Raw genomic sequence first — 26204 nt, 5'->3', positions numbered from 1 at the left:
GGTAGAGCGGTAGAGACGTAGAGAGGTAGAGAGGTAGAGCAGTAGAGAGGTAGAGCGGTAAGAGCAGTAGAGAGGTAGAGAGGTGGAGCGGTAGAGAGGTGAGATAGGTAGAGCGGTAGAGAGGTAGAGAGGTAGAGAGGTAGAGCGGTAGAGAGGTAGAGAGGTAGAGAGGTGAGAGGTAGAGCGGTAGAGAGGTGAGAGAGGTGAGAGGTAGAGCGGTAGAGAGGTAGAGCGGTAGAGAGGTAGAGAGGTAGAGAGGTGAGAGGTAGCAGAGCGGTAGAGAGTAGAGCGGTAGAGGTAGAGAGGTAGAGCGGTAGAGAGGTAGAGAGGTAGAGCGGTAGAGCGGTAGAGCAGTAGAGAGGTAGAGAGGTGGAGAGGTAGAGAGGTAGAGCGGTAGAGAGTAGAGGGTAGAGGGTAGAGAGGTAGAGCGGTAGAGCGGTATAGCGGTAGAGAGGTGAGATAGGTAGAGTGGTAGAGCGGTAGAGAGGTGAGATAGGTAGAGCGGTAGAGAGGTAGAGAGGTAGAGGGGTAGAGAGGTAGAGAGGTAGAGAGGTGGAGAGGTAGAGAGGTAGAGAGGGAGAGAGGTAGAGCAGTAGAGAGGTAGAGAGGTGGAGCGGTAAAGAGGTATAGCGGTAGAGAGGTAGAGAGGTAGAGGGGTAGAGAGGTATAGCGGTAAAGAGGTAGAGAGGTGGAGCGGTGGAGAGTTAGAGCGGTAGAGAGGTAGAGAGGTAGAGAGGTAGAGCGGTAGAGAGGTAGAGCGGTAGAGAGGTAGAGCGGTAGAGAGGTGGAGCGGTAGAGAGGTAGAGAGGTAGAGCGGTAGAGAGGTAGAGCGGTAGAGAGGTGGAGCGGTAGAGAGGTAGAGCGGTAGAGAGGTAGAGAGGTAGAGCGGTAGAGAGGTAGAGCGGTAGAGCGGTAGAGCAGTAGAGAGGTAGAGAGGTGGAGCGGTAGAGAGGTGAGATAGGTAGAGCGGTAGAGAGGTAGAGAGGTGAGATAGGTAGAGCGGTAGAGAGGTAGAGCGGTAGAGAGGTGAGATAGGTAGAGCGGTAGAGAGGTGAGATAGGTAGAGCGGTAGAGAGGTAGAGCGGTAGAGAGGTGAGATAGGTAGAGCGGTAGAGAGGTGAGAGAGGTAGAGAGGTAGAGAGGTAGAGAGGAGGTAGAGAGTGGCAGAGCGGTAGAGAGGTAGAGAGGAGTAGAGCGGTAGAGAGGTAGGGAGAGAGGTAGAGAGGTGGAGCGGTAGATCGGTAGAGAGTAGATAGGGAGAGAGGTAGAGCGGTAGAGCGGTAGAGCGGTAGAGAGGTAGAGCGGTAGAGAGGTAGAGAGGTAGAGAGGTAGAGCGGTAGAGAGGTAGAGAGGTAGAGAGGTAGAGAGAGAGGTAGAGAGGTGAGAGGTAGAGCAGAGAGCGGTAGAGAGGTAGAGAGGTAGAGAGGTAGAGCGGTAGAGAGGTAGAGCGGTAGAGAGGTAGAGCGGTAGAGAGGTAGAGCGGTAGAGAGGTAGAGAGGTAGAGCGGTAGAGAGGTGAGATAGGTAGAGAGGTAGAGAGGTAGAGAGGTGAGATAGGTAGAGCGGTAGAGAGGTAGAGAGGTAGAGAGGTAGAGCGGTAGAGAGGTAGAGCGGTAGAGAGGTAGAGCGGTAGAGAGAGAGGTAGAGAGGTAGAGCGGAGGTAGAGCGTAGAGAGGTAGAGCGGTAGAGAGGTAGAGCGGTAGAGCGGTAGAGAGGTAGAGTGGTAGAGAGGTAGAGAGGTAGAGCGGTAGAGAGGTAGAGAGGTAGAGAGGTAGAGTAGGTAGAGGTAGAGCGGTAGAGAGGTGAGAGAGGTAGAGCGGTAGAGAGGTAGAGAGGTAGAGAGGTAGAGAGGTAGAGAGGTAGAGAGGTGGAGCGGTGAGCGGTAGAGAGAGGTAGAGCGGTAGAGAGGTAGAGGGTAGAGAGGTAGAGAGGTAGAGCGGTAGAGAGGTAGAGCGGGAGAGAGGTAGAGAGGTAGAGCGGAGGTAGAGCGGTAGAGAGGTAGAGAGGTAGAGCGGTAGAGAGGTAGAGCGGTAGAGAGGTAGAGAGGTAGAGCGGTAGAGAGGTAGAGCGGTAGAGAGGTGGAGCGGTAGAGAGGTAGAGAGGTAGAGCGGTAGAGAGGTAGAGCGGTAGAGAGGTAGAGCGGTAGAGAGGTAGAGAGGTAGAGTGGTAGAGAGGGTAGAGAGGTAGGTAGAGAGGTGAGAGAGGTAGAGCGGTAGAGAGGAGAGGTGAGATAGGTAGAGAGGTAGAGAGGTAGAGAGGTAGAGAGGGAGATAGGTAGAGAGGTAGAGCGGTAGAGAGGTGAGATAGGTAGAGCGGTAGAGAGGTAGAGCGGTAGAGAGGTGAGATAGGTAGAGCGGTAGAGAGGTAGAGAGGTAGAGAGGTAGAGCGGTAGAGAGGTAGAGCGGTAGAGAGGTAGAGAGGTAGAGAGGTAGAGAGGTAGAGAGGTAGAGAGGTAGAGAGGTAGAGAGAGAGGTAGAGCGGTAGAGAGGTAGATAGGTAGAGAGGTAGAGCGGTAGAGAGGAGAGTTAGAGCGGTAGAGAGGTAGAGAGGTAGAGAGGTAGAGAGGTAGAGGTAGAGAGGTAGAGCGGTAGAGAGGTGAGAGGTAGAGCGGTAGAGAGGTAGAGAGGTAGAGAGGTAGAGAGTAGAGCGGTAGAGAGGTAGAGAGGTAGAGAGGTAGAGCAGTAGAGAGAGGTAGTAGAGAGGGTAGAGAGGTAGAGAGGTAGAGAGGTAGAGAGGTAGAGAGGTAGAGCGGTAGAGAGGTAGAGCGGTAGAGAGGTGAGATAGGTAGAGAGGTAGAGCGGTAGAGAGGTGAGATAGGTAGAGCGGTAGAGAGGTAGAGCGGTAGAGAGGTATAGCGGTAGAGAGGTAGAGAGGTAGAGCGGTAGAGAGGTAGAGAGGTAGAGCGGTAGAGAGGTAGAGCGGTAGAGAGGTAGAGCGGTAGAGAGGTAGAGCGGTAGAGAGGTGAGAGCGGTAGAGCAGGTAGAGAGGTAGAGAGGTAGAGGTAGAGGTGGTGAGAGAGGTAGAGCGGTAGAGAGGTAGAGACGTAGAGAGGTAGAGCGAGAGGTAGAGAGGTAGAGCGGTAGAGAGGTAGAGCGGTAGAGAGGTGAGATAGGTAGAGAGGTAGAGAGGTAGAGCGGTAGAGAGGTGAGAGAGGTAGAGCGGTAGAGAGGTAGAGAGGTAGAGAGGTAGAGAGGTGAGAGGTAGAGTGGAGCGGTAGAGAGAGTAGAGAGGTAGAGAGGGAGAGAGGTAGAGCAGTAGAGGTAGAGAGGTGGAGCGGTAGAGAGGTAGAGCGGTAGAGAGGTAGAGGTAGGGGTAGAGGTAGAGCGGTAGAGAGGTAGAGGTGGAGCGGTGAGAGGTAGAGCGGTAGAGAGGTGAGAGGTAGAGAGGTAGGAGTAGGTAGAGAGGTGAGAGCGGTAGAGAGGTAGAGCGGTAGAGAGGTAGAGCGGTAGAGAGGTAGAGAGGTAGAGCGGTAGAGAGGTAGAGAGGTAGAGAGGTAGAGCGGTAGAGGTAGAGCGGTAGAGAGGTGAGCGGTAGAGAGGTAGAGCGGTAGAGAGGTAGAGAGGGTAGAGCAGTAGAGAGGTAGAGCGGTAGAGAGGTGAGATAGGTAGAGCGGTAGAGAGGTAGAGAGGTGGAGCGGTAGAGAGGTGAGAGAGGTAGAGAGGTAGAGCGGTAGGAGGTAGAGAGAGGTAGAGCGGTAGAGAGGTAGAGAGGTAGAGCGGTAGAGAGGTGAGAGAGGTAGAGGTAGAGGGTAGAGAGGTAGAGAGGTAGAGAGGTAGAGAGGTAGAGGGTAGAGCGGTAGAGAGGTAGAGCGGTAGAGAGGTGAGAGTGAGAGAGGTGGAGCGGTAGAGAGGTGAGAGCGGTAGAGGTAGGTAGAGAGGTAGAGAGGTAGAGCGGTAGAGAGGTAGAGCGGTAGAGGGTAGAGAGGTAGAGAGGTAGAGCGGTAGAGAGGTAGAGAGGTAGGTAGAGAGGTAGAGAGGTGGAGCGGTAGAAAGCGGTAGAGAGAGGTAGAGCGGTAGAGAGGTAGAGAGGTAGAGAGAGGTAGAGCGGAGAGGTGGAGAGCGGAGAGAGGTAGAGAGGTGAGAGAGGTAGAGAGGTAGAGCGGTAGAGAGGTGAGATAGGTAGAGAGGTAGAGCGGTAGAGAGGTAGAGATAGAGAGGCAGAGAGGTAGAGGTAGGTAGAGAGGTAGAGGTAGAGAGGTAGAGCGGTAGAGAGAGGTGAGAGGTAGAGAGGTAGAGCGGTAGAGAGGTAGAGAGGTAGAGCGGTAGAGCGGTAGAGCAGGTAGAGAGGTAGAGAGGTGGAGCGGTAGAGAGGTATAGCGGTAGAGAGGTAGAGGGGTAGAGAGGTAGAGAGCGGTAGAGAGGTAGAGGTGGAGCGTAGAGAGGTGGAGCGGTAGAGAGGTAGAGAGGTAGAGAGGGTAGAGAGGTGGAGAGGTGGAGAGGTAGAGAGGTAGAGAGGTAGAGCAGGTAGAGAGGTAGAGAGGTAGAGGGAGAGGAGAGAGGTAGAGAGATAGGTAGAGAGAGGTAGAGAGGTAGAGCAGTAGAGAGGTAGAGCGGTAAGAGCAGTAGAGAGGTAGAGAGGTGGAGCGGTAGAGAGGTGAGATAGGTAGAGCGGTAGAGAGGTAGAGAGGTGAGATAGGTAGAGCGGTAGAGAGGTAGAGCGGTAGAGAGGTGAGATAGGTAGAGCGGTAGAGAGGTGAGAGAGGTGAGATAGGTAGAGAGGTAGAGCGGTAGAGAGGTAGAGAGTTAGAGAGGTAGAGAGGTAGAGCGGTAGAGACGTAGAGCGGTAGAGAGGTAGAGAGGTAGAGCGGTAGAGAGAGGTAGAGCGGTAGAGCGGTAGAGCGGTAGAGAGGTAGAGAGGTAGAGCGGTAGAGAGGTAGAGAGAGAGGTAGAGAGGTAGAGAGGTAGAGCGGTAGAGCGGTAGAGCGGTAGAGAGGTAGAGGTAGAGCGGTAGAGAGGTAGAGCGGTAGAGAGGTAGAGCGGAGAGGGTAGAGCGTAGAGAGGTGAGATAGGTAGAGAGGTAGAGAGGTAGAGCGGTAGAGAGGTAGAGATGGTAGAGCGGTAGAGCGGTAGAGAGGTGAGAGGTAGAGCGGTAGAGAGGTGAGAGAGGTAGAGAGGTAGAGAGGTAGAGAGGTAGAGAGGAGAGAGGTAGAGAGGGAGCGGTAGAGAGGTAGAGCGGTAGAGAGGTAGAGAGGTAGAGGGGTAGGAGGTAGAGCGGTAGAGAGGTGAGAGAGGTAGAGCGGTAGAGAGGTAGAGCGGTAGAGAGGTAGAGAGGTAGAGAGAGGTAGAGCGGTAGAGAGCGGAGAGAGAGGTAGAGCGGTAGAGAGGTAGAGCGGTAGAGGGTAGAGAGGTAGAGCGGTGGAGAGAGTAGAGCGGTAGAGAGGTAGAGAGGTAGAGCGGTAGAGAGAGGTAGAGAGGTGGAGGTAGAGCGGTAGAGAGGTAGAGCGGTAGAGCGGTAGAGAGGTAGGTAGAGAGGTAGAGCGGTAGAGAGGTGAGATAGGTAGAGCGGTAGAGAGGTAGAGAGGTGGAGAGGTGAGAGGGTAGAGAGAGGTAGAGCGGTAGAGAGGTAGAGAGCGGTAGAGAGGAGGATAGGTAGAGCGGTAGAGAGGTAGAGCGGTAGAGAGGTGAGATAGGTAGAGCGGTAGAGAGGTAGAGCGGTAGAGCGGTAGAGAGGTAGAGCGGGAGAGAGGTAGAGCGGGAGAGAGGTAGAGAGGTAGAGAGGTAGAGAGGTAGAGAGGGAGAGAGGTAGAGCGGTAGAGAGGTAGAGAGAGTAGAGAGGTAGAGAGGTAGAGCGGTAGAGAGGTAGAGCGGTAGAGAGGTAGAGAGGTAGAGAGGTAGAGCGGTAGATCGGTAGAGAGGTAGAGAGGTAGAGAGGTAGAGCGGTAGAGGCAGAGGGGAGAGTGGCGGTAGAGGTAGAGAGGTAGAGCGGTAGAGAGGTAGAGCGTAGAGAGGTATAGAGAGGTAGAGAGGTAGAGCGAGTAGAGAGGTAGAGAGGTAGAGAGGTAGAGCGGTAGAGAGGTAGAGCGGTAGAGAGGTAGAGAGGGAGAGAGGTAGAGAGGTAGAGCGGTAGAGAGGTAGAGCGGTAGAGAGGTAGAGCGGTAGAGAGGTAGAGCGGTAGAGAGGTAGAGAGGTAGAGCGGTAGAGAGGTAGAGAGGTAGAGAGGTAGAGAGGTAGAGAGGTAGAGCGTAGAGGTAGAGAGGTAGAGCGGTAGAGAGGTAGAGAGGTAGAGAGAGTAGAGAGGTAGAGAGGTGAGAGGTAGAGCGGTAGAGAGGTAGAGCGGTAGAGAGGTAGAGAGGTAGAGCGGTAGAGGGTAGAGAGGTAGAGCGGTAGAGAGGTAGAGCGGTAGAGAGGTAGAGCGGTAGAGCTGTAGAGAGGTGGAGCGGTGGAGCAGTAGAGAGGTAGAGAGGTAGAGCGGTAGAGAGGTAGAGAGGTGGAGAGGTGGAGCGGTAGAAAGGTAGAGAGGTAGAGCGGTAGAGAGGTAGAGCGGTAGAGAGGTAGAGAGGTAGAGAGGTAGAGAGGTAGAGCGGTAGAGAGGTAGAGAGGTAGAGAGGTGGTAGAGGTAGAGCGGTAGAGAGGTAGAGAGGTAGAGCGGTAGAGAGGTAGAGCGGTAGAGAGGTAGAGAGGTAGAGCGGTAGAGAGGTAGAGCGGTAGAGTAGAGCGGTAGAGAGGTGGAGCGGTAGAGAGGTGAGATAGGTAGAGCGGTAGAGAGGTAGAGTGGTAGAGGTAGAGAGGTAGAGAGGTAGAGAGGTAGAGAGGTAGAGAGGTAGAGAGGTAGAGCGGTAGAGGAGAGGTAGAGAGGTAGAGGTAGAGAGAGGTGGTAGAGAGAGAGGTAGAGCGGTAGAGAGGAGAGAGGTAGAGCGGTAGAGAGGTGAGAGAGGTAGAGAGGTAGAGAGGTAGAGCGGTAGAGAGGTAGAGAGGTAGAGAGGTAGAGCGGTAGAGAGGTAGAGCGGTAGAGAGGTAGAGAGGTAGAGAGGTAGAGAGGTAGAGAGGTAGAGCGGTAGAGAGGTAGAGAGGTAGAGAGGTAGAGAGTAGAGAGGTAGAGAGGTAGAGCGGTAGAGAGGTAGAGCGGTAGAGAGGTAGAGAGGTGAGAGGTAGAGAGGTAGAGAGAGGTAGAGGTAGAGCGGTAGAGAGGTAGAGCGGTAGAGAGGTAGAGAGGTAGAGCGTAGAGAGGTAGAGAGGTAGAGAGGTAGAGAGGTAGAGAGGTGAGAGCGGTAGAGCGGTAGAGAGGTAGAGAGAGGTAGAGAGGTGAGAGCGGTAGAGAGGTAGAGCGGTGGAGAGGTAGAGGTAGAGCAGTAGAGAGGTAGAGAGGTAGAGAGGTAGAGAGGTAGAGCGGAGAGGAGAGGTAGAGAGGTAGCGGGTAGAGAGGTAGAGCGGTAGAGAGGAGAGGAGGTAGAGAGAGTGGAGCGGTAGAGAGGTAGAGAGAGAGAGAGGTAGAGAGGTAGAGCGGTAGAGAGGGAGAGGAGAGAGAGGTAGAGCGGTAGAGAGTAGAGAGGTAGAGAGAGAGGTAGAGCGGTAGAGAGGTAGAGAGGTAGAGAGGTAGAGAGGTAGAGAGAGAGAGGTAGAGAGGTAGAGGTAGGTAGAGAGAGAGGGAGAGAGTTAGAGAGGTAGAGCGGTAGAGAGGTAGAGCGGTAGAGAGGGAGCGGTAGAGAGGTAGAGAGGGGAGAGGTAGAGAGGTAGAGCGGTAGAGAGGTAGAGCGGTGAGAGAGGTAGAGAGGTAGAGGGTGGAGAGGTAGAGCGGTAGAGAGGTAGAGAGGTAGAGAGGTGGAGCGGTAGAGAGGTAGAGAGGTAGAGAGGTAGAGAGGTAGAGCGGTAGAGAGGTAGAGAGGTAGAGAGGTAGAGACGTAGAGAGGTAGAGAGAGAGGTGAGAGGAGATAGAGAGAGTAGAGAGGTAGAGAGGTAGAGAGGTAGAGAGGTAGAGAGGTGAGAGAGGTGAGCGGTAGAGAGGTAGAGCAGGTAGAGAGGTAGAGAGGTAGAGAGGTAGAGAGGTAGGTAGAGAGGTAGAGAGGTAGAGGTAGAGAGGTAGAGCGGTAGAGAGGTAGAGAGGTAGAGAGCGGTAGAGAGGTAGGAGCGGTAGAGGAGAGAGAGGTAGAGCGGTAGAGAGGTAGAGAGGTGAGAGGCAGGAGAGTAGAGAGGAGAGAGGTAGAGAGGTAGAGCGGTGGAGAGGTAGAGTGGTAGAGAGGTAGAGAGGTAGAGAGGTAGATAGGTGGAGAGGTGAGAGAGGTAGAGCGGTAGAGAGAGAGGTAGAGAGGTGGAGCGGTAGAGAGGGTAGAGTGGTAGAGAGGTAGAGAGGTAGAGCGGTAGAGAGGTAGAGAGGTAGAGAGGTGGAGGTAGGAGAGAGGTAGAGAGGTAGAGCGGTAGAGAGGTAGAGAGGTAGAGGGTAGAGAGGTAGAGGGAGAGAGAGGTAGAGAGGTGGAGAGAGGTAGAGAGAGGTAGAGAGGTAGAGAGGTAGAGAGGTAGAGAGCGGTAGAGGTAGAGGTAGAGAGGTAGAGAGGTGGAGAGGTAGAGAGGTAGAGAGGTAGAGAGGTAGAGAGGTAGAGAGGTAGAGAGGTAGAGCGGTAGAGAGGTAGAGAGGTGAGAGAGGTAGAGGAGCAGTAGAGAGGTAGAGCGGTAGAGTAGAGAGGTAGAGAGGTAGAGAGGTAGAGAGGTAGAGAGGTAGAGAGGTAGAGAGAGGGTAGAGAGGTAGAGCGGTAGAGAGGTAGAGCGGAGAGGTAGAGAGGTAGAGAGGTAGAGCGGTAGAGAGGTAGAGAGGTAGAGAGGTAGAGAGGTAGAGCGGTAGAGAGAGGTAGATAGGTAGAGAGGTAGAGAGGTAGAGAGGTAGAGAGGTGAGGTAGAGAGTAGAGAGGTAGAGAGGTAGAGCGGTAGAGAGGTAGAGCGGTAGAGAGGTAGAGTAGAGCGGTAGAGAGGTAGAGGTAGAGCGAGTAGAGAGGAGAGAGGTAGAGCGGTAGAGAGGTAGAGCGGTAGAGAGGTGAGAGAGGTAGAGCGGTAGAGAGGTAGAGCGGTAGAGAGAGGTAGAGAGGTAGAGGTGGAGAGGTAGAGAGGTAGAGAGGTAGAGAGGTAGAGAGGTAGAGAGGTAGAGAGGTGGAGAGGTAGAGAGGTAGAGAGGTAGAGCGGTAGAGAGGTAGAGCGGAGAGCGGTGGAGAGGTAGAGGTAGAGAGGTAGAGAGGTAGAGAGGTAGAGAGGTAGAGCGGTAGAGAGGTAGAGCGGTAGAGGTAGAGCGGTAGAGAGGTAGAGAGGTAGAGAGGTAGAGAGGTGAGAGAGGTAGAGAGGTAGAGCGGTAGAGAGGTAGAGAGGTAGAGAGGTAGAGAGGTAGAGAGGTAGAGAGGTAGAGCGGTAGAGAGGGAGAGAGGTAGAGAGGTAGAGAGGTAGAGAGGTAGAGCGGTAGAGAGGTAGAGCGGTAGAGAGGTAGAGCGGTAGAGAGGTAGAGAGGTAGAGAGGTAGAGCGGTAGAGAGGTAGAGTGGTAGAGAGGTAGAGAGGTGAGAGAGGTAGAGCGGTAGAGAGGTAGAGCGGTAGAGAGGTAGAGCGGTAGAGAGGTAGAGGGTAGAGAGGTAGAGAGGAGAGAGGTAGAGAGGTAGAGCGGTAGAGGTAGAGAGCGGTAGAGCGGTAGAGGTAGGTAGAGAGGTAGAGAGGTGGAGAGGTAGAGCGGTAGAGAGGTAGAGATAGGTAGAGAGGTAGAGCGAGAGGTAGAGAGGTAGAGAGGTAGAGAGGTAGAGCGGTAGAGAGGTAGAGAGGTAGAGAGGTAGAGAGGTAGAGAGTAGAGAGGTAGAGGTAGAGAGGTGGAGAGGTAGAGAGGTAGAGCGTAGAGAGGTAGAGCGGTAGAGAGGTAGAGATAGGTAGAGAGGTAGAGAGGTAGAGAGGTAGAGCGGTAGAGAGGTAGAGAGGTAGAGCGGTAGAGAGGTAGAGAGGTAGAGAGGTAGAGAGGTAGAGAGGTAGAGAGAGAGTAGAGAGGTAGAGAGGTAGAGAGGTAGAGAGGTAGAGAGGTGAGAGAGGTAGAGAGGTAGAGCGGTAGAGAGGTAGAGAGGTAGAGCGGTAGAGAGGTAGAGAGGTAGAGAGGTAGAGGTAGAGAGGTAGAGAGGTGAGAGATAGGTAGAGAGGTAGAGCGGTAGAGAGGTAGAGAGGTAGAGAGGTAGAGAGGTAGAGAGGTAGAGAGGTAGAGCGGTAGAGGGTAGAGAGGTAGAGAGGTAGAGAGGTAGAGCGGTAGAGGTAGAGAGGTAGAGCGGTAGAGAGAGGTGAGAGGTAGAGAGAGGTAGAGAGGATAGAGAGGTAGAGAGGTAGGTGAGAGAGGTAGAGCGGTAGAGAGGTGGAGAGGTAGAGAGGTAGAGAGGTAGAGAGGTAGAGAGGTAGAGCGGTAGAGAGGTGAGAGAGGTAGAGCGGTAGAGAGGTGAGAGAGGTAGAGAGGTAGAGCGGTAGAGAGGTAGAGAGAGGGTAGAGAGGTAGAGCGGTAGAGAGGTGAGAGAGGTAGAGAGGTAGAGAGGTAGAGAGGGTAGAGAGGTAGAGAGGTAGAGCGGTAGAGAGGTAGAGATAGAGAGAGGTAGAGCGGTAGAGAGGTAGAGCGGTAGAGAGGTAGAGAGGTAAGAGGTAGAGAGGTAGAGAGGTAGAGCGGTGAGAGGTAGAGCGGTAGAGCGGTGGAGAGGTAGAGAGGTGAGAGGTGTAGAGAGGTAGAGAGGTAGAGAGGTGAGTAGGGTAGAGAGGTAGAGCGGTAGAGAGGTAGAGCGGTAGAGAGGTAAGAGAGAGGTAGAGCGGTAGAGCGGTAGAGAGGTAGAGTGGTAGAGCGGTAGCGAGAGAGTGGTAGAGAGGTAGAGAGGTAGAGAGGTAGAGAGGTAGAGAGGTAGAGAGGTAGAGCGGTAGAGAGGTAGAGCGGTAGAGAGGTAGAGAGGTAGAGCGGTAGAGAGGTGAGAGGTAGAGAGGTAGAGAGGTGAGGTAGAGCGGTAGAGAGGTAGAGCGGTAGAGGTAGGTAGAGCAGTAGAGAGGTAGAGAGGTAGAGCGGTAGAGAGGTGAGCGAGGTAGAGAGGTAGAGAGAGAGGTAGAGAGGTAGAGCGGTAGAGAGGTAGAGCGGTAGAGCGGTAGAGAGTAGAGAGGTAGAGAGGTGAGAGGTAGGGGTAGAGAGTAGAGAGGTAGAGAGGTAGAGCGGTAGAGAAAGAGAGGTAGAGAGGTAGAGAGGTAGAGCGGTAGAGTAGAGGTAGAGCGGTAGAGAGGTAGAGAGGTAGAGCGGTAGAGACGTAGAGAGGTAGAGAGGTAGAGCGGTAGAGAGGTAGAGCGGTAGAGCGGTAGAGAGGTAGAGAGGTGAGATAGGTAGAGCGGTAGAGAGGTAGAGAGGTAGAGATAGGTAGAGCGGTAGAGAGGTAGAGCGGTAGAGAGGTGAGATAGGTAGAGCGGTAGAGAGGTAGAGAGGTGAGATAGGTAGAGAGGTAGAGCGGTAGAGAGGTAGAGAGAGGTAGAGAGGTAGAGAGGTAGAGAGGTAGAGCGGAGAGGTAGAGAGGTGGAGAGACATAGAGAGGTAGAGAGGTAGAGAGTAGAGAGGTAGAGGTAGAGAGGTAGAGAGGTAGAGAGGTAGAGCGGTAGAGAGAGAGTAGAGAAGGTAGAGAGGTAGAGAGGTAGAGAGGTAGAGAGGTAGAGAGGTAGAGCGGTAGAGAGGTAGAGAGGTAGAGAGGTAGAGAGAGGTAGAGAGGTGGAGCGGTAGAGAGGTAGAGGTAGAGCAGAGGTGGAGCGGTAGAGAGGTAGAGAGGTAGAGAGGTAGAGAGGTAGAGCGGTAGAGGGTAGAGAGGTAGAGCAGGTAGAGAGGTAGAGAGGTAGAGCGGTAGAGAGGTGAGATAGGTAGAGCAGTAGAGCGGTAGAGAGGTAGAGAGGTGAGAGGTAGAGGTAGAGAGGTAGAGAGGTGAGAGGTAGGTAGAGAGGTAGAGCGGTAGAGAGGTAGAGAGGTAGAGAGGTAGAGCGGTAGAGAGGTGAGAGGTAGAGCGGTAGAGAGGTAGAGAGAGTGAGAGAGGTAGAGCGGTAGAGAGGTAGAGCAGAGACGTAGAGAGAGGTAGAGCGGTAGAGAGGTGAGAGGTAGAGCGGTAGAGAGGGTAGAGAGGTAGAGAGGTAGAGCGGTAGAGAGGTAGAGGGTAGAGAGGCGAGAGGTAGAGAGAGCGGGTAGAGAGGTAGAGAGGTAGAGCGGTAGAGCGGTAGAGCGGTAGAGAGGTAGAGAGGTAGAGCGGTAGAGAGGTAGAGCGGTAGAGAGGTGAGAGCGGTAGAGAGGGTAGAGAGTAGAGAGGTAGAGAGGTAGAGAGGTAGAGAGGTAGAGAGGTAGAGCGGTAGAGAGGTAGAGAGGTAGAGAGGTAGAGCGGTAGAGAGGTAGAGAGGTGAGAGGTGGAGAGGTAGAGCGGTAGAGAGGTAGAGAGGTAGAGGGGTAGAGAGGTAGAGAGAGGTAGAGAGGTGGAGGGGTAGAGAGGTGGATAGGAGAGGTAGAGAGGTAGAGAGGTAGAGAGGTAGAGCGGTGGTAGAGAGGTAGAGAGGTAGAGAGTGAGCGGTAGAGAGGTAGAGAGGTAGCGGTAGAGAGGTAGAGAGGTAGAGCGGTAGAGAGGTAGAGCGGTAGAGAGGTAGAGCGGTAGAGAGGTAGAGCGGTAGAGAGGTGAGAGGTAGAGCGGTAGAGAGGTAGAGCGGTAGAGCGGTAGAGCAGTAGAGAGGTAGAGAGGTGGAGCGGTAGAGAGGTGAGATAGGTAGAGGGTAGAGAGGTAGAGAGGTAGAGAGGGTAGAGAGGTAGAGTGTAGAGCAGAGGTAGAGCGGTAGAGCGGTAGAGAGGAGAGGTGAGATAGGTAGAGGTGGAGAGAGAGGTAGAGCGGTAGAGAGGTGAGAGAGGTAGAGCGGTAGAGAGGTGAGAGCGGTAGAGAGGTAGAGAGGTAGAGCGGTAGAGAGGTAGAGCGGTAGAGAGGTAGAGAGGTAGAGAGGTAGAGCGGTAGAGAGGAGAGAGAGGGAGAGAGGTAGAGAGGTGGAGCGGTGGAGAGGTAGAGAGGTGAGATAGGGAGAGAGGTAGAGCGGTAGAGAGGTAGAGCGGTAGAGAGGTAGAGAGGTAGAGAGAGGTAGAGAGGTAGAGAGGTAGAGCGGTAGAGAGGTAGAGAGGTAGAGCGAGAGAGAGAGAGGTAGAGAGGTGGGAGCGGTAAAGAGGCATAGCGGTAGAGAGGTAGAGCGGATAGAGAGGTAGAGTGGTAGAGCGGTAGAGAGGTAGAGCGGTAGAGAGAGTGAGAGAGGTAGAGCGGGAGAGAGGAGAGAGAGCGGTAGAGAGGTAGAGCGGAGAGAGGTAGAGCGGTAGAGAGGTAGAGCGGTAGAGAGGTAGAGCGGTAGAGAGGTAGAGAGGTAGAGAGGTAGAGAGGTAGAGCTAGAGATAGGTAGAGCGGTAGAGAGGTGAGATAGGTAGAGAGGTAGAGCGGTAGAGAGGTGAGATAGGTGAGAGAGGTAGAGCGGTAGAGAGGTGGAGCGGTAGAGAGGTAGAGCGGTAGAAAGGTAGACAGGTAGAGCGGTAGAACTGTAGAGAGGTGGAGCGCTAGAGAGGTAGAGCGGTAGAGAGGTGAGATAGGTAGAGAGGTAGAGCGGTAGAGAGGTGGAGAGGTAGAGCGGTAGAGAGGTGAGATAGGTAGAGAGGTAGAGAGGTGAGAGGGAGAGGTAGAGAGGTGAGATAAGTAGAGAGGTAGAGAGTAGAGAGGTAGAGAGAGGTAGAGAGGTTAGAGAAGTAGAGAGGTAGAGCGGTAGAGAGGTAGAGAGTAGAGCGAGAGAGGTAGAGCGGTAGAGAGGTGAGATAGGTGAGCGGTAGAGAGTAGAGGTAGAGAGGTAGAGCGGTAGAGAGGTAGAGCGGTAGAGAGGTGAGAGAGGTAGAGCGGTAGAGAGGTAGAGAGGTAGAGAGGTAGAGCGGTAGAGCGGTAGAGAGGTAGAGCGGTAGAGAGGTAGAGAGGTAGAGCGGTAGAGAGGTAGAGAGGTAGAGAGGTAGAGCGGTAGAGAGGTAGAGCGGTAGAGAGGTGAGATAGGTAGAGAGGTAGAGCGGTAGAGAGGTGAGATAGGTAGAGCGGTAGAGAGGTAGAGCGGTAGAGAGGTGAGATGGGTAGAGCGGTAGAGAGGTGAGATAAGTGAGAGAGGTAGAGCGGTAGAGAGGTAGAGAGGTAGAGAGGTAGAGAGGTAGAGAGGTAGAGAGGTAGAGAGGTAGAGCGGTAGAGAGGTAGAGAGGTAGAGAGGTAGAGAGAGGTAGAGCGGTAGAGAGGTGAGAGGTAGAGAGGTAGAGGTGGAGAGGTAGAGAGGTGAGGTGGAGAGGTAGAGAGGTAGAGGTAGAGCGGTAGAGAGGTGAGAGGGTAGAGAGTAGAGAGGTAGAGCGGTGGAGAGGTAGAGAGGTAGAGAGTAGAGAGGTAGAGAGGTAGAGAGGAGAGGTAGAGGTAGAGCGGTAGAGAGGTGAGAGGTGAGGTAGAGGAGTGGGAGAGGTAGAGAGGTGAGATAGGTAGAGCGGTAGAGAGGTAGAGAGGTAGAGAGGTAGAGAGGTAGAGAGGTAGAGGTGGATAGAGAGGTGAGAGAGGTAGAGCGGTAGAGAGGTAGAGATGGTAGAGCGGCAGAGAGAGTGAGAGAGAGAGGTAGAGCGGGTAGAGAGAGGTGGCAGAGATAGGGGTAGAGCGGTAGAGAGGTGAGAGGGAGAGAGGTAGAGGTAGAGCGGTAGAGAGGTGAGATAGGTAGAGAGGTAGAGCGGTAGAGAGGTGAGATAGGTAGAGCGGTAGAGAGGTAGAGCGGTAGAGAGGTAGAGAGGTAGAGAGGTAGAGCGGTAGAGAGGTAGAGCGGTAGAGCGGTAGAGAGGTAGAGAGGTGGAGCGGTAGAGAGGTAGAGCGGTAGAGCGGTAGAGAGGTAGAGCGGTAGAGCTGTAGAGAGGTGGAGCGGTGGAGCAGTAGAGAGGTAGAGAGGTAGAGCGGTAGAGAGGTAGAGAGGTGGAGAGGTGGAGCGGTAGAAAGGTAGAGAGGTAGAGCGGTAGAGAGGTAGAGAGGTAGAGAGGTAGAGCGGTAGAGCGGTAGAGAGGTAGAGTGGTAGAGCGGTAGAGAGGTAGAGCGGTAGAGAGGTAGAGAGGTAGAGAGGTAGAGAGGTAGAGAGGTAGAGCGGTAGAGAGGTAGAGAGGTAGAGCGGTAGAGAGGTAGAGCGGTAGAGCGGTAGAGCAGTAGAGGTAGATGTATAGACAGAGAGACAGAGAGAGAGAGAGACATCAGCTCCTATACTCGTTCCTGACCGGGTGTACAGCATGGATTCTGGCTTGACTCGTTTCCCCTGTAGAGCTTATTAAAACATACACTCACACACACATACACACACACACACTGCCCACGGACTATATCATTAAGTTTGACAAAGTAAGACCCAGATAGTATAAGCTGTGCACAGGCAGGCAGAAAAATAACAGGCTCGCCGCAGCCAATGCTCAATATCTGACCCCATTAAATAACACTGCATCTCCCTCAACTGTGGTACACTGGACCAACGGCCATGTTTGTTTTGATCATGCGGAGGCTGGAGGGAGAGGGATCCCAGAGATTTGACACACCCAGGGCCCAATTCCTGCGAGGTTATTGGAGTGTTGGCCGTTATGTAGATGTATACCCACCTATCTCTAGACAGCAAAGTCTGCATCCCAAATGGCACCCTATTTCCCTACATGCTTTAGTGCACTACGTTTGACCAGAGCTCTAACGTAGTGCACTGTATAGGGAATAGGGTGGCATTTGGGACTCATATATACTGTAGGCAGACAGGATCTGTGGTGGACAAAACAGACAGTAATTGGCCTGGACAACCCTTCACAGGAGTTTACACTAGCTCAGCTCACCAGGACATGGAGAATTGAGCTGAAGAAGCTGAACATATCCAATCAAATGGAGTTGAAGGAAATCACTGGTGCTCTCTGACTAATGCTTCGAGTCATAGAACTAGAGTACTGGAGATGCACCTGGATACATTCAGTTGAAATAGGACCTAGACATGAGCTACATTAAGTGATCTAAATCGCATTGCGACTTAATCCTATTGTGTCTCACTTGGCCTTAAATGACATGGAACAGATAAAGACATTATAGTGGCTGGGACCAAACCACCTCATTCAATCTAGATTGATGTATGACAACCTTGTTGGGGACAAACAGGATATTTCATTGTGAAATTATGTTGCTGACCTTGCTGTGAGTGTTTAGCATGTACCTGTGTCACAATGGAGCCGCAGATTGATCAACCACACAGGTTTAACCTCACTTAGAGAGACCGGATTGGTTGGGATGTTTCGGGTGTGACTTTGGCCCAGTTGAAAGGTCAAGCTCAACATACTGTATTAACATGAAGAAGGACTCACACTCTGAGCCATGGCGGAGGGATACGTATGGATGGAATATGAGTGATGAGGCTGTAGAAGAATGTAGATAAAAAAGAAGAACCCCTGATTCAGTGCTGTGAAGAAATAGGGTTGTTATGAAATAACAACTAAATATGATTCTCTCAGATCAGAGACACAAAATAACATGTTGATGTCTGTGTTCTTATGAGTATGGCGATTGGTTGAACATTATCTTGTTTTCTGGGAACTACTTCTTCCATCGCTCTCGCCCTCCCTCCTCCACCCTGACACTCCTCTGCCCCAGTGGCTGTGGTTGATAGGACCATCCATCCTCTAAAGGGGGTGGGGGTGTAAATGGGGAGGGGGGGTTGCCTTAGTTTAGGTTCAACGTCAGACAAGGAAAGGATGTATGTGAGATGGAGGGATAGAAAGAGCATACAGTGGGGAAAAAAAGTATTTAGTCAGCCACCAATTGTGCAAGTTCTCCCACTTAAAAAGATGAGAGGCCTGTAATTTTCATCATAGGTACACTTCAACTATGACAGACAAAATGAGAAAAAAAATCCAGAAAATCACATTGTAGGATTTTTCATTAATTTATTTGCATATTATGGTGGAAAATAAGTATTTGGTCAATAACAAAAGTTTATCTCAATACTTTGTTATATACCATTTGTTGGCAATGACAGAGGTCAAACGTTTTCTGTAAGTCTTCACAAGGTTTTCACACACTCTTGCTGGTATTTTGTCCCATTCCCTCCATGCAGATCTCCTCTAGATCAGTGATGTTTTGGGGCTGTTGCTGGGCAACACGGACTTTCAACTCCCTCCAAAGATTTTCTATGGGGTTGAGATCTGGAGACTGGCTAGGCCACTCCAGGACCTTGAAATGCTTCTTACGAAGCCACTCCTTCGTTGCCCGGGCAGTGTGTTTGGGATCATTGTCATGCTGAAAGACCCAGCCACGTTTCATCTTCAATGCCCTTGCTGATGGAAGGAGGTTTTCACTCAAAATCTCACGATACATGGCCCCATTCATTCTTTCCTTTACACGGATCAGTCGTCCTGGTCCCTTTGCAGAAAAACAGCCCAAAGCATGATGTTTCCACCCCCATGCTTCACAGTAGGTATGGTGTTCTTTGGATGCAACTCAGAATTCTTTGTCCTCCAAACACGACGAGTTGAGTTTTTACCAAAAAGTTATATTTTGGTTTCATCTGACATATGACATTCTCCCAATCTTCTTCTGGATCATCCAAATGCTCTAGCAAACTTCAGATGGGCCTGGACATGTACTGGCTTAAGCAGGGGGACACGTCTGGAACTGCAGGATTTGAGTCCCTGGCGGCGTAGTGTGTTACTGATGGTAGGCTTTGTTACTTTGGTCCCAGCTCTCTGCAGATCATTCACTAGGTCCCCCCGTGTGGTTCTGGGATTTTTGCTCACCGTTCTTGTGATCATTTTGACCCCACGACGTGAGATCTTGCGTGGAGCCCCAGATCGAGGGAGATTATCAGTGGTCTTGTATGTCTTCCATTTCCTAATAATTGCTCCCACAGTTGATTTCTTCAAACCAAGCTGCTTACCTATTGCAGATTCAGTCTTCCCAGCCTGGTGCAGGCCTACAATTTTGTTTCTGGTGTCATTTGACAGCTCTTTGGTCTTGGCCATAGTGGAGTTTGGAGTGTGACTGTTTGAGGTTGTGGACAGGTGTCTTTTATACTGATAACAAGTTCAAACAGGTGCCATTAATACAGGTAACGAGTGGAGGACAGAGGAGCCTCTTAAAGAATAAGTTACAGGTCTGTGAGAGCCAGAAATCTTGCTTGTTTGTAGGTGACCAAATACTTATTTTCCACCATAATTTGCAAATAAATTCATTAAAAATCCTACAATGTGATTTTCTGGATTTTCCCCCCTAATTTTTAATATTTTTAAGTGGGAGAACTTGCACAATTGGTGGCTGACTAAATACTTTTTTGTCCCACTGTATAAAAGGGGAGGGGGGTATGTGAGGGAGAGAGTGTGTGTGGAGGAGCGAGCGGGAGAGAGAGAGAGGGAGAGGCAGGGAGAGAGAGAGAGGGAAAGAGCGAGAGCAAGAGCTAGAAGGGCTCTAAATTTCCTAATAAGTGCCGTGGGACGGACTCTGTGATGTGTAAGGCCTTGTTTTCTTAATTTGATTGGCTCTAAATGCTTCCTGCGTCTCTGACTTACAGCCTATCCTTCTTCCCTTTTATGTTGTCTGTTGACAGAAAGCTGATCTGGCAGTGGCTCCCCTGGCCATCACCTACGTGAGGGAGAAGGTCATCGACTTCTCCAAGCCCTTCATGACACTGGGGATAAGTATCCTCTACCGCAAGCCCAATGGAACCAACCCTGGGGTCTTCTCCTTTCTCAACCCCCTCTCACCCGATATCTGGATGTATATTCTGCTGGCTTACTTGGGTGTCAGTTGTGTGCTGTTTGTCATAGCCAGGTAACATGTCAGTTCCAATCAATCAATCAATCAATCAATCAATCAATCAAATGTATTTATAAAGCCCTTCTTACATCAGCTGATGTCACAAAGTGTTGTACAGAAACCCAGCCTAAAACTAAATCACTGCTAATTCATTCACATACTATTATATACTAACGTCTTAATTATTTAACCTTGCCCCATCTGTCTAACAAGATACTCTCTCGGTGATTATTTTACGATCTTGACACTAAGTGGACAATATCTGCTCACTACCTGCTACCAATACCTACTCACTCAGATGACACAGACTTTATAGCTAGCCTCATACTGAACATTTCAGAAACGCATTCACTCAAACTTTTAATAATGCAACCAACTTTGAAGAAAAAGGTACACAGATAAAAGTCTGGAAAGTAGATGTTCCAGCACACAAAGACAGTTCCCTATGGTTCCCTTTCAGCCTTCTCTCCCAGTATAATGGAGGGAGGGCTGAGTGTTCCCTATCGGCAGGCTGCTCTCGAGAGGCAGGCAGGCAGCTGCTGTTAAGTGATTCCTGGGAAGTCTCTGTGTTTCCACAACCATCTGCTGCTCAGGAGATAATGCACACAAACACAAACATTATGATCAGAGACGTTAAACCAGACCTTTCAGGACTGTGTGTGTGTGGTATGTGTGTATGTACAGTACCAGTCAAAAGTTTTGACTCACCTACTCATTCCAGGGTTTTTCTTTATTTTTTACTATTTTCTACATCTTGAAGACATAACAACTATGATATAACACATGGAATCATGTTGTAACCACAAAAAAAGTGTTAAACAAATCAAAAATATATTTATAATTGAGATTCTTTAAAGTAGCCACCCTTTTCCTTGATGATAGCGTTGCACACTCATGGCATTCTCTCAACCAGCTTCACCTGGAATGCTTTTTCAACATATGCTAAGCACTTGTTGGTTGCTTTTCCTTCACTCTGCGGTGTAACTCATCCCAAACCATCTCAATTGGGTTGAGGTTGGGTGCTTGTGGAGGCCAGGTCATCTGATGCAGCACTCCATCATATCTATAGATATAAAATAAAGAAAAACCCTTGAATGAGTAGGTGTGTCCAAACATTTGAGTGGTTGTGTGTGTGTGTGTGTGTGTGTGTGTGTGTGTGTGTGTGTGTGTGTGTGTGTGTGTGTGTGTGTGTGTGTGTGTGTGTGTGTGTGTGTGTGTGTGTGTGTGCGTTGGTGTGAATGGCTGCTGCCCCCCTTTTCCCTGTTGTCTCCAGTGTCTCAAAGTCACTACTGTCTTTTCTTTTCTGTTTTTTTTCTCCACCTTGCCTCAAACATACCAAGTGATAGAATCTACATAGGAATCATATCAGCACACTGCTAGTTATGACAGTGACTTTAAAAAAGGACAGAGGTGGCTGACAATTGAAAAAGCTTGATCATTTATAAGGTTGATTACTCGTTTGCCCAGTATAGAGAGAGTCTGGGTTTTTGTAGGATTATTGGAGAAGTGAAGAGAGGGTATGAAGAGTAAGGCTTTTATGATAGATCTTGAGAGAAGCTGGTGTGTGTTAGATCTTGAGGTCAGCTGGTGTGTGTTAGATCTTGAGGTCAGCTGGTGTGTGTTAGATCTTGAGGTCAGCAGGTGTGTGTTAGATCTTGAGGTCAGCTGGTGTGTGTTAGATCTTGAGGTCAGCTGGTGTGTGTTAGTTCTTGAGGTCAGCTGGTGTGTGTTAGATCTTGAGGTCAGCTGGTGTGTGTTAGATCTTGAGGTCAGCTGGTGTGTGTTAGATCTTGAGGTCAGCAGGTGTGTGTTAGATCTTGAGGTCAGCTGGTGTGTGTTAGATCTTGAGGTCAGCTGGTGTGTGTTAGTTCTTGAGGTCAGCTGGTGTGTGTTAGATCTTGAGGTCAGCTGGTGTGTGTTAGATCTTGAGGTCAGCTGGTGTGTGTTAGATATTGAGGTCAGCTGGTGTGTGTTAGATCTTGAGGTCAGCTGGTGTGTGTTAGATCTTGAGGTCAGCTGGTGTGTGTTAGATCTTGAGGTCAGCTGGTGTGTGTTAGTTCTTGAGGTCAGCTGGTGTGTGTTAGATCTTGAGGTCAGCTGGTGTGTGTTAGATCTTGAGGTCAGCTGGTGTGTGTTAGATCTTGAGGTCAGCTGGTGTGTGTTAGATCTTGAGGTCAGCTGGTGTGTGTTAGATCTTGAGGTCAGCTGGTGTGTGTTAGATCTTGAGGTCAGCTGGTGTGTGTTAGATCTTGAGGTCAGCTGGTGTCTGTTAGATCTTGAGATAAGCTGTTATGTATTAGAACTTGAGGTAAACTTGTGTGTGTGTGTGTGTGTTGTCAAACTCATCAGGATTAGTTGATTGGCTAGTTATCAGCATCTGAACCTGTGCACACATTGGGTCAGCATAGCCCTCTCATCCCTAATAATTGTCTGTGTCTGAAATGGCACCTTATTTCCTATATGATGCACTACTTTTGGTCTGGGCCCACTGGGCTTTGGTCAACAGAAGTGCACTATATAAGGAATAGGGTGCTATTTCAGATGCAGTCACTGGTCCACTGGTGGAGAATAGGGCCAGTCCTGCAGGAAGTTTAGCAGAACTTTTACAGAGAGAAATATTCAATCATGATGTAGTGAAGAAGATTTAAATGTAATTTTGCTTTACATGTGATGAACTGTTTTGTGTTGATATTTAATTTGATGGATACCATACTGGTTAGTATGATTTATGACCAATAGTAGTACATTTCGTTCTTATATTTTCATCTTGACCTTAGAGGCTGGATATTATTATTGAAACAAGAGCAATGGTATTGTGGATGGTGTAATGCTAAGCAAAGTGTGTTTTTATGTGGGTAGTAGTGTATCTTTTGTTTGCTTTGTTCAGGCTTAGTTCTCAGGTATGGGAAAGTAGTGCAGAGTTTGACATTTTCACATGTACATTTGAGTAATTTAGCAGAGCGGCTTCCAGTTATTGTGTTCATCTTAAGATAGCTAGGTGGGACAACTACATATCACAGTCATAGTACGTATGCTTTTATTCAATAAAGTAGCAAAGTCAGAGCTAGTAAGTGGGGAAAAATGTAAGTGCCAGTGTTAGTTCACAAAATGCTTTTTGGTGTGTGTGTGTGTGGGGGGAGAACAGAGTACTCAGTTTGGGGTGTAGGGTTTGATCAGAGCCTGAAAGTAGAGAGGGGCAGTTCCTCTTGCTGCTCCATAGACAAGCACCATGGTCTGTCCCCTTGATCTGGTTGCTCTCACCTGACTAGGGCCGGCGTTTGAGGCACGCTGGAGAAGAAGACAAAGAAAAGTTGATGTTAACTCTAAAACCTTTGGTGGAACGTAACTCTGAGTTGTATACTCAACAGTTTTAGAGTTAATACACGTGTGTTTTCCAATGTTACTGGCGATATGATCACACAAGAGAATAAAACGCTGCAACTGTCATCTAAGTTGGTTCAGAATATGCACCTATCTTTTTAAATGATCACAGTAAGTAAGTGCTGTTGGGTAAGTGTTCAAATATATCTTTCACCCTGTTTGATTCTCCCTTTAGACACTAGGCATGGTAGGGCTTCGGTAGCATGCATGTCCTGTACAGTGTACAGACCCCAGTCGTTCTCTCGTAAGGTAACTAAGCTAACTGTACATATATATGTGTGTGTACACATTTTATCTATGTATGCTTGTGTGTGTGTGTTTTGTATGTGTGAGGGGGTTTATGCTACTACGTGTGTGTGTGTGTGAATGCTGTATGGTGACATTATAAGGACTGGTTTAGGCTCCCCCTAGGCAAACTGATCTACATGCCATATTTAGAAACACTGGAGGATACCGTGGGAAAACCACGACATTACTCTATTTACATGATTTAATAAGTTACCCTTCTCATATCACCAGCTGTTGTTGTTGTTGTTGCTTGTGGTAGGTGTTGTTGTTGTTTTTCCTCTAATATCTTTCCTACGCTGTTCCTTCTTCCTTTGTTACGTAGGTGATGAAATGAAACATGTGAAACAGTCTCTATCGTACATCCCACGACCTCCACACCATCTCTGTGCATTATCGCCTTGTTACAGTTTGGGGAATCTCATTTCCTGCCTCCTCCTTATCAAATGAATTTTAAAAAGATAAAAAACCTGCAGAGGAGCGAATGAGCTCTCTTATCGTCAACAATTTATCCCCAAATTTATGCAGGATTCTCTCTCTTTCTGTCGGCCAATCTTTTAATTATGTGGTCTCCTACTATTGTTACATCTTGTTGTCACATGCTTGGTGGAAAGAAGACTGCCTCAATAGTACACAGTCTCTCCTTCGTTTGTGTTACTGTGAAACAGATTATATCATATGTTCAATACATAGTCTAATACCCTTAACTGCAACATGTTACAACATGCTCATATAACAGGCACATTTCCCATCCCTTATTCTACATTTGTAGAAGGGGAACGGATGTAATGGAATTTCTATTAGACTCTTCTGCATTTCTCCTCCATTACTACAATGAGTCTCAGTATGCTCTCAAAAGCCCCATGTAAAACAGTTTGTCGGCCTCTCAATGCTACAATACAGATATAGATTTGTTTGATCATCCTGGAAAGAGAAGCAAACAACAGCATTTGATTGAGGTTTGTGTATAGACAGACATATATAAATGTCTTTTTTCAAGCTGTATGGAATACGGCAACAGCCCCATTCGAACGCTGTTGATTGCTTGGAAGGTTCATATAAAGCCTATAGAGATATAGCCTTGTCTTTTCCCCAGTCATTTAGAATTGAAGAGACTAGACCTGCAACAGCCCCTTTCTTAGCGCTCTCTCTGTGTTCATTCTTCTCCCCTGACATTGGTGTTATCAGGCGTATCATCTGTTGAGTTTTCTGCAGGATGACCTTATAAAATGATAAAAGCCTGCCATTGTTTCTTCTCTGCTGCTGAGTTCCCTTCTTGCCTGTCTGCCCTCCATCCTCCCGCCCGTCTGTCTGTGGTTATCTCTCTCTCCCCCCCTTCTCTCTCTCCTTCCTCTCTCTCCGCTCAGCGGTGACCTTACTCAAAGTTTCTCCCTCTGTGGCTCTGATGACCTGAGATAACGTAAGGGCGGTGTAATTGGATCAAACTGACAGCTAACTGAATGGGATGGGGCTGGCAGAGCGGACGGGCAGCTCCACCTTCAGAGGCAGGTTAAGCTGCTGCTAGTGGTTCTCGTCGTACGGTGACAGGAATGTTTTAGTATTCCCACCGCGGTGAGGTAACTCCCGCCTCTTACCCCACCCTCTCCTCAGGCCAGCTACGGATGTAGGATGACAAGCTGGCTCATCCGTGTTCTCATCCGTGTTCCTGGCGTGTGGTAATTGGCTTTGCTCAGCGGGATCTCCACTAAGGGGGTCCAGCCGGGGGCACCAGTCACTAGTCACATACGTCTTGCCAAGGTCACAGTTCACATGAACTCAATTTGGAATTGCAAACTGACAAGCAAGCAAATCTGGGGCAAATTGAGTAGACAGATTGATTTAGGGCCAAGGAACGGTGGGATCTAAGGGACTTTCAGCGGTCTTGGAGCTGGACTAGAATACCCCCTTGAGTGTGACATGGGGGATAGGGAGCGTGCACTAAACACATTATAATGGCCAAGCCCATTGATAATGTCTTAATGCTATCACCAATATATAACAATATATAGCTGTCACCAATATATAACTTTATATCTAAGCCACCTCAAAAACAAATGATATACTAACCTGACAAGTAGCCATGCTGGATTGTCTACTGTTTAATTGTTTCTCTACAACATCAAATTGTTTTCCCGTTTGATATTCTTGTGGAATTTAGATTTTTTGGAATTTAAAAGTTTCTAGAGAGTCAAGTCCACAGAACACATCCATCGACTATTAAATTTGATTTGTCATATACTTAAACCAGGGGAAAAAAAGAGGCCTGGCTTAAGATATTGCTCCTACGATTCCACAACAACAGCACAACCAAATGGGGTCGAGATGCTTAATTGTAGCCCAATCAACCTTTACTAATGTAATGTCACTTTTATTTAACGTGAATAAATGGGAAATCTCTTTGCTTGAGGAGTGAGCTGAGCTGAAGTTGGAGCAGAGCGGAGTGAGTGGGAGTGAGTAGCGCACAGACAGGCAGTCAGACAGGCAGTCAGGCAGGCAGGCAGGCAGGCAGGCAGACAGACAGACAGACAGACAGACAGACAGACAGACAGACAGGCAGACAGACAGACAGACATACAGACAGACAGGCAGACAGACAGACAGGCAGGCAGGCAGTCAGGCAGGCAGGCAGGCAGACAGACAGACAGACAGACAGACAGACAGACAGACAGACAGACAGAGGCAGGCAGGCAGTCAGGCAGGCAGGCAGGCAGACAGACAGTCAGGCAGGCAGGCAGGCAGAGACAGACAGACAGACAGACAGGCAGGCAGACAGACAGGCAGGCAGACAGACAGACAGACAGGCAGGCAGACAGACAGGCAGGCAGGCAGGCAGACAGACAGACAGGCAGGCAGACAGACAGACAGACAGACAGACAGACAGACAGACAGACAGACAGACATAAAAGGCAGACAGACAGGCAGACAGACAGACAGGCAGACAGACAGGCAGACAGACAGACAGGCAGACAGACAGACAGGCAGACAGACAGGCAGACAGACAGGCAGACAGACAGGCAGACAGACAGGCAGACAGACAGACAGGCAGACAGACAGACAGGCACAGACAGACAGAGACAGACAGACAGACAGACAGACAGACAGACAGACAGACAGACAGACAGACAGACAGACAGACAGACAGACAGACAGACAGACAGACAGACAGACAGAAAAGGCAGACATGATGGAAATGAACTATTTGATGTATTGAATTTTAATGCCATCTGTAGATTATAAGGATTATTAGTGCTTTTCTCAAGTGACATTTAAGTTATTTTCAGATCCCATTGATTAAATGCCTTTGATATGAGCATGTCAACATGAGCAGTGTGTTTTGGGCTGACAAGTGGTGAGAAGACGTTCCACAGTCCCAAGGGCTGTTTAAATTCTTCATCTGTCATCTAGTTGAGATGATACAGTTGAAGAGATAATAACAAAGCAGACCTGAGTGACATATAAAGTGATGATGTACATTTTGCTGTTTGTCAGTTTTTGTTCATTTAACCGTCATGTTACACTCTAATTGATGAATTGTCATAACACCAACTAAAATATATTAGCTTACAAAAACCATTTCTAGCGTTACCTTGTAGGGCAATATTTGTGGAATATTTTCCCAATATCAAGATGCCAAAGTATCACATCTTGTTGTTGTGATCAATGATTAACTAACTTTTGTTTCTCTTCCCTATCTTTCCAGGTAGGCCAAGTCAAGCCAGTACTGGTCTGTAACACTGTCTGTCTGTTCTATTAGTGCTGAACACAAGTG

The 26204-nt window shown here is 49.6% G+C and overlaps 1 protein-coding gene across 2 annotated transcripts in view; it reads left to right on the top strand.

Moving 5' to 3' along the window:
- Positions 1–26204, top strand: part of LOC115140899 (glutamate receptor ionotropic, kainate 2-like) — a 328356-nt gene that overhangs the window by 198069 nt on the left and 104083 nt on the right. For both annotated transcript variants that reach the window (XM_065028000.1, XM_065028001.1), the window contains exon 12: positions 18561–18784. In XM_065028000.1, the coding sequence (XP_064884072.1) occupies positions 18561–18784 (224 nt within the window). The remainder of the gene's footprint in view (positions 1–18560; positions 18785–26204) is intronic.

The sequence above is a fragment of the Oncorhynchus nerka genome, linkage group LG14 (genome assembly GCF_034236695.1).
Source record: "Oncorhynchus nerka isolate Pitt River linkage group LG14, Oner_Uvic_2.0, whole genome shotgun sequence".
Classification (NCBI taxonomy): Eukaryota; Metazoa; Chordata; class Actinopteri; order Salmoniformes; family Salmonidae; genus Oncorhynchus; species Oncorhynchus nerka.
This window is presented reverse-complemented; position numbering and strand designations above follow the sequence as displayed.